The sequence below is a fragment of the Vicia villosa genome, linkage group LG3 (genome assembly GCF_029867415.1).
Source record: "Vicia villosa cultivar HV-30 ecotype Madison, WI linkage group LG3, Vvil1.0, whole genome shotgun sequence".
Lineage (NCBI taxonomy): Eukaryota > Viridiplantae > Streptophyta > Magnoliopsida > Fabales > Fabaceae > Vicia > Vicia villosa.
The window spans coordinates 19,454,461-19,461,626 of record NC_081182.1 but is presented as its reverse complement, the minus strand read 5'-3'; the positions used below and the strand labels follow the sequence as shown (position 1 = coordinate 19,461,626).

At 43.1% G+C, this 7,166-nt stretch overlaps 1 protein-coding gene across 1 annotated transcript; it reads right to left on the bottom strand.

Annotated features, from left to right (window-relative positions):
* Positions 1 to 243: 243 nt before the first annotated feature.
* On the bottom strand, positions 244 to 1,981 carry LOC131655062 (uncharacterized). Its single transcript, XM_058924967.1, has 4 exons — positions 1,822 to 1,981; positions 1,622 to 1,720; positions 1,315 to 1,529; positions 244 to 741 (listed from the first exon to the last, which is right to left on the bottom strand). Exons 2-4 carry the CDS (start codon positions 1,709 to 1,711, stop codon positions 453 to 455), a joined length of 594 nt encoding a protein of 197 aa, XP_058780950.1. The 5' UTR covers positions 1,712 to 1,720; positions 1,822 to 1,981; the 3' UTR covers positions 244 to 452.
* Positions 1,982 to 7,166: the final 5,185 nt, after the last annotated feature.

The following is a 7,166-nucleotide window of genomic DNA, read 5'->3' as shown; positions in this document are numbered from 1 at the left end:
TAATACTTTTTTAAAAAATATTTAATACTTTTTCAACTTGTTAATATAAAAATAACACTACCTTTGTTCTTTTACATAAAATTCAATTCACTTTTTAATTTCATCAAATAACCATTATATTTAACCGATATATCCACTGCAATTTTACTAACACTACTAAATGCAACTCAATACCAAACACATGCTAAATAGTTGTTCGGTAAATATTGACCAGTGTAAACATTCAAAAGAGACCAATCAAGGTGACATGATGCTGCGTAGTCCTTGATCATAATCAGCAATGTGTTTGCTTGAACACAATGAAAATTTATACAAGATAACAAGCACGTAATGCATTTAAATCCCATAATAAACTTCATCATACAGCAATTGAAACAATAACTAATAGTGTTGTCTAATGTTTTCACTTTGGCTTTATTAACAATCTTAACAACTTCCATTCATTTATGCTCCTATATGACTAAACTTGGATCAAAAGCATTTTCAAAAGCAGCATTACGCTCAGCATTACGCTCACCCTTTCCATCGTCAAAATGATCCTCCCGAACATTGTCAGCTAACATGAGGGCAACCAACCAAAAGAGGCATGAATCAAGGGATAAAAAGGCACCACCTCCAATGAGACCAGTTTTAGCTGTGGGGCAAGCATAGTCGGCATCAAAATGCACTTTGCGTGATCGGTGAATCTGCTCCTGGATTACAGGCCATAACAGCATAGTTGCAGCCAGTCCAGATGTAAACCTAAGTAAAAACACCGATGTCTGTAAGTCCGGATTAAACAGTCCCAATTTGAATGACTGTGTGAACGACTCATATTTTAAACTCGAAAAGTCAAAAAAAAAAATTCAAATTTTATATGAAATCAAACAGACTGAATAGTTTGACTTTGGATCTCTCAAATGTAGGGAATTCAAATCAAATCTATATCAAATAAGTACTTATTTGACTTTGGATCTCTCAAATGTAGAGAACTCAAATCTATACTTATGATCATCAAATTAGTACTTATTTGACTTTGGATCTCTCAACTGTATAAAATATATACTAATGATCATCAAGTACTTATTTTACAGAACCAACAAAAAAGGATATGCTGATGCATATTCCCAGGGAGACTATGAAGTACTGACAGAAACATCGACACCTGACATGTCAACACCGGTGATAATTTGAAGCAAATATGTATCTAGAGTCGTGTGAGACACCAGACACACTTTCGTTCAGAGATGTGAGTGCTACTAAACTAGAAAAAAAGAAAATAATTGAAAAATTGAATCATAAGAATTGATAAAAGATTAAGGAGGGATGACTTACAGAGCAACATTGAAGAAAACCAGGAAAGTAGTGTGTTTAAAGAGAACCCCTTGTGGAACAGATTTTCCTTTGTAAGGGTAAAACAGAGAAAGATATCCAACCACAGTTGACGCAATCAGAAACACAATAGAGAGATAACCCAACGCAATGGTTGGATCAGATGAAAACTTGCAACTCACACCATCTTTCACAGCAACGGGTGTACCAGAAGCAGGCTACAATAAAACTAATAATTCAGAATTTCACAAACAGAATATTCAATTTCTAGGGTTTGAATGAATAACGGTAATAATAATAATAATAATACCTTCTTGTTTTCGGCTATAACTCCGAGTATGAAGGAGATGATACCAAACAACGAAACAAAAAGAGCCATTTGTTTCATGGTAACAGCCATGGCGAATCACTGCGACAGAGAACGGAAACAAACAATTTAGCGAAGAATTAGTGAATTATTTAAAAGAGTAAACACTGATTATGTATAATTAAGAAGATGAGAATGATAACCTTAGAGAAAAATTGAAATTGGATTGACGAAAGGGGTTTGTGACTTTTTTGCGTTATCTTGATTCGTCAAAGTGTTAATCAATATTCGGAATCACCGGTACGTTTTGTGCGGTGGAATCTATACAATGACAACTCAGCGAATGAGAAATTTTTCTTTAAATGGAGAAATATTGAGAGGGCAAGAAACGTAATAAATTAGTGCATGTGGACGGCTTAACGTCTTAAATACGGGATTTCGATTATAAATTTAGAAGTTTAGAAATTTCTATATATATGGAAGGTATCTTTATTAATCAATTTTCTATATTTCAGTTGTTTTCTGTTTTTTTATTCGAAAAGTAAAACTAATTTCTGTTTGGGGATTTAAAACTTTAAAATTATTAAAAATCAATGCTAACTAGTCTTTCTCTCCGTGCCATGCGACGCACGGAAGAGTGATGCATAATTTTATGAAAAACTAGTACTTCCATCATTTTACATAAATTAAAAAAAAGTAGTTAAAAATAAGAAAGAAAATATTATTTTTACTCTAATATTTTTATTATGTATTGGAAATGATAAAGTTTTTATTAATTAGAAGATAAAATTGGAAAAGTGTATTAAAAATTAAAACGGATCATTCATTTTGGGACATTATTTTATTCTAAATGAGACACTTGTAGAACGGGTTCTGCTAGGACACGCACATTTTTTCACAGATTTAAATTGTTGTTTATACAATAATTAATATCAGCAAGAAATTAATTTTTCAAGTTATAAATCAATTTGATCAAAAGTAGATTTTTTTTTTTTTTGTTTTTAAAAACATATTGGTAGTATTTATTAATTGTGTATAAAAATAAAATGGAAAAAATTGTAAAATTAAAAATGGAATTTGATTGGAAAAAAATGTTGAATATAGAAAAAAAATATTAGACGGAAAAAAATAAAAATAAAAATAAAGAATAGTAAAAAAAATCCAAAAAAATAAATGACATTGCAATTTGTAAAAAGGAAATTCAAACATTAGTGGATACCGTTCATTCAAACATTGTAAAAAGGAAATTGTAAAAATAACTGATGGGTATGTTTAAATGTGAGGAAAAGTTTAAATATATGAAAAATGATTTGTTTAATTTTAAAAAAAATATCAAAAGAAAATTTATTGAGGAAATTTATAAAAAAAAGGAATAAAAGTTATAATTAGATAATTGAGACAAAATTTTAAAAAATGTATTTAACATATAATTAAGCACTAAAAAATAAAATTGAGATATAACAAAGTGTTTGACATTCTTTAATTGTTTATTGACAGGATGTCTATTTCATCAACAATTTTTATAACATAGATATATAGATATGTACTCTTCGCGACTAACAATATAAAACATGGGTACTTTAAACAATAAATATGTTCTGGTCTGGGCCGAGCAGGCCCAACCCTTGATTACCAGCCGAGCAGGCCCACTTCCCTTAGGCCCAATTACTGGACAACAGATAGGGGCTGCCCGTCGCGAGGACCCTGGCCGAGCAGGCCCAAACTTTTGGGCCCACTTACTAGATAACCGTCAAGGAGTTATCCACGCACGAAGATCACGCGTCACGTCCTAGCGAAGGATTCGGTCAACCATCTCCGAACCCTACGCTATGTGCATCCAGAACGTGAGTCTCCTGCTGACTCAGCCCTAGCATGAGACGTTCTGGCAGTTCCCTAGCACGTGGGCCTCCAGTTAGATTTGGCCCAATTAGGGAACCTTGGCCCAGCGCTGGGGGCTATAAATACCCTCTTTCACTAGAGGGTCAGGTATTCTATTCTTAACTCTAAACCTCATTCTCTAATAGCTACTGACTTAAGCATCGGAGAACCTTGCAGGTACCCCCCCATCCTGCCCCTCAAGCCAGATATTGCGCCTTGACGATTCTTCTGATCAGGTACGATCAGTGGCGCCGTCTGTGGGAACCTTGCTCCCCCTTCTTTAACAAAGATCAAAGCATAACCTTTCACCATCGTCATGGCCAACAACAACACACCTAGTCCTGATCCCTTTGTCCTGGAACAACTGATTGAAGATTCCAGTCGCGAACTGACGAATCGCCGTCGGCAGGAACGTGCTTTTGCCGGACAGAGGCAACAGATTCAGCACATTCAACATGTGCACGGCCTTCAACAAATCCAGAACGTCGAACAAACCCATCCTGAAGGACAGGTTTAGAACGGGGAAGACGGGCAGACCCGGCCCCAGACTGAACCAGACCAGCTCCAAGTGGTGAATGAAACTGATACCCGAGACGGGCAACACGCTTCCTCGTTCACCCACACCTCTGACAGACGAAGAAGCCGTAGCCCGGACGAGGAGGAACAGATCAACATTCCCGAGGGCGCTGATCCGACTGCCATTCTCCTACTCAAAGAGCTGCAGAAGACCAACCGCCTCATCCGCCAACAGGGCGACCGCATCCACGACCTGGAAAGGAAGCGACGATATCGCTCCCCCCAACGGAGACGCCATCGGTCACGTTCCTATTCCTCTTCGCGGTCTCCCCCGAGGAGAAGTCGCAAGCGCAATCCATCTAGGTCTCGCTCCCCCTCGAGGAGAAACCGGCGCCAACGGTCTTATTCCCGCTCTCCACCTCGAAAGACTCGGAAGAATCAGAAACCTGAAACCACTGAAGCCAAGAGTCTCTCACCCGAGCAGGAACACCGAGGCCCCTCCAAAGCCGTGCAGAAAGTCCGCGAGCATTCTCCAAAAGACAACCGCAAAATCTCGGGCAAAGCACGCACTAAGCCCCAGCGGGGCAGACATTCAAACTCCCCTGAACCCAGCGACGAAGAGGATTTCCGCAGTCCCTTGTCCGAGCAAATCCGGCGTGTTCGTCTTCCCTGGGGGATGGAAAAACCACCAGCCTTGGACCACTATGACGGGACGACCGACCCCGATGACCACATAAGGAGCATCGAAGCCGTCATGGACTACCATGTGGTACGAGGATCCATCAAATGCCGCATCTTTCCAACCACACTAAGGAAAGGCGCGATGAATTGGTACAGGAATCTGCCCCCTAACTCCATCCACTCCTGGACTGAACTGAAGGATCTTTTCCTAAGCCACTTCACCGCGTCTCGTCGGCAACCGAAATCAGAAGCAAATCTTGAGGCAGTAATCCAAGGTACCAACGAATCTTTGAGAGACTACCTCGACAGGTTCAACAAAGAAGCTGTCCAAGTGCAGACCGCGGACTACATGAAGAGGTACCTACTCGAACGAGGGCTCCTCCCCGGAAGCGACTTCAAAAAGGCCATCAAGATTGAGGAGGTCCACTCCATGAACGCCCTCCTTCGCAAGGCTCAGGCCTTCATCAGATATGAGGAGGCAGAGGCTGCGACCACGAGAGCGTCACGGGACAACGACGCCGCTCGCAGTTCCAACCATGAGCCCTCAACTTCGAGGCGCGGGCACGAGAGGAGGAAAGACGACAGGTCTCTCGACACCAAAGAACGCCGGGGACCTTCTGGTCGTTTCAACGAATATACCCCGCTGAACGCCTCACGGGAAAGGATCATAGCCGAATGCCAAAACACTGACTTCAAAAAGTCAAACATCAGACCCCCGAAGTCAAACCCCGCGAGGCCAGGAACCGACAAGTCCAAGTACTGCAAATACCACTGGAGCCATGGACATATGACCGAGGATTGCATTCACCTCAAGGACGCTATTGAAACACTGATCAAGGAAGGTCGCCTTTCAAAATACACACAGAAAGGGGAACCTTCCCGAAGGGACGACCACAGAAACTCTGACGAAGGGAATTCGCCGGACAACAGGCCCCTACAAGTAGCCCTGTCAGTGACCCGACCTGAAGATTTCATACCATCGGTCGGGGCACCTGCCGCACTCAGCAAATGGGAAGGATTCCCATTCGCCATGGTCGTCTCCAACGGCGGAGATCCGGGCTCTCTCACCATCAGTTCAGTGAAGAGAAAGTTCGATGAGCTGCTCAGCGCCAACGCAGACCTCGGCCCCACACTGAGAAAGTTCCGAGGGAAATCTGAACCAATCACCTTCTACCTGGAAGAACTACCCGGCGGAGCTCCAAACGCCACGATTCCTCTGCTCGTCCGAGCAAGAATGGCGAACTTCGATGTTCGACGGGTCCTAGTCGATGAAGGCAGCTCGGTCGACATCATGTACTCCCATCTCTTCCGGACACTCCAGTTGGACGACTCACACCTCACTCCCTACGTGGGTTCAGACCTTCAAGGCTTCAACGGAGCTACCACCAAACCATGGGGTTATGTCGAGCTGATTGTCACCTTCGGAGAAGGGGAGGCTTCCAGGCAAGTCAAAACTAGGTTCTTGGTGATCGACTGCAAAACCCTGTACAACTGCATCATCGGACGCCCCACTCTGGCCGAACTGACCGTCGTACCCTCCACTGTCCACCTGAAGATGAAGTTCTACACGAGGACCGGGCGAGTGGCCACCATCAACGCCGATATTGAAGCAGCCAGAAGAATCTTCGACGCCTCCGTCAAAGGATTAGAACTGATCGCTCCGCCGACCAGCTCCAACAAAAAGCCAAGGGCCGAAGACAAGCATCCTCGAGGAGACCAGCATCAGACAACCAACGTCAGCTCAGTCGACCTGGACGCCCGGTTTGCAGAAGAAGAACAAAAGACTGGGGAAGAGTCGAGGTCGAAGTCACCTCACCCCTTCCGACCAGTTTCGGACGGAGATTTCGAGCTGGTCCCCTTGGGCGAAAACCCTGACAAAGCAGTGAAAATCGGCAAAGGGATCCCAGACCTTCCGAGGAAGCAGCTCATAGCCTGCCTTCGAGCCAATGCTGATTTGTTCGCCTGGAGCGCCGCGGAGATGCCCGGACTCGACTCTGAGGTCGCCTGCCACCACCTCTCCATCAATCCAGCCGCAAAGGCCGTAGTTCAACGTAGGCGTCGACAGTCTCCCGAGAAAGCGGAGGCTGCCGAGAAAGCTGTAAAAGACCTCTTAGAGGCAAATTTTATTTCCGAGGCCAAGTATTCAACTTGGCTCTCAAACATTGTACTTGTTAAGAAATCTAATGGAAAATTGAGAATGTGTGTTGATTATACTGATGTTAACCGGGCATGTCCAAAAGACGCCTATCCGTTACCAAACATTGATAGACTGGTCGACAACTCGGTCGGCTATAAATTATTATCTTTTATGGATGCTTATTCAGGTTACAACCAGATCCCGATGGCGAGGAGCGACAAGCAGTACACGGCGTTCATGACCGAGTCGAGCAATTACTACTACAACGTAATGCCCTTCGGCCTCAAAAACGCGGGCTCCACGTATCAACGGATGATGAACAAAGTGTTCCGAGGG

Excerpts from the sequence above, each read along its gene's own strand:
- LOC131655062 (XM_058924967.1), bottom strand. The coding sequence starts at position 1,711 with ATGGCTGTTACCATGAAACAAATGGCTCTTTTTGTTTCGTTGTTTGGT. Across the intron at positions 1,530-1,621 it reads TTATAGCCGAAAACAAGAAG|CCTGCTTCTGGTACACCCGT; the intron begins GTATTATTATTA and ends GTTTTATTGTAG. Across the intron at positions 742-1,314 it reads GTTTTCTTCAATGTTGCTCT|GTTTACATCTGGACTGGCTG; the intron begins GTAAGTCATCCC and ends GTTTTTACTTAG.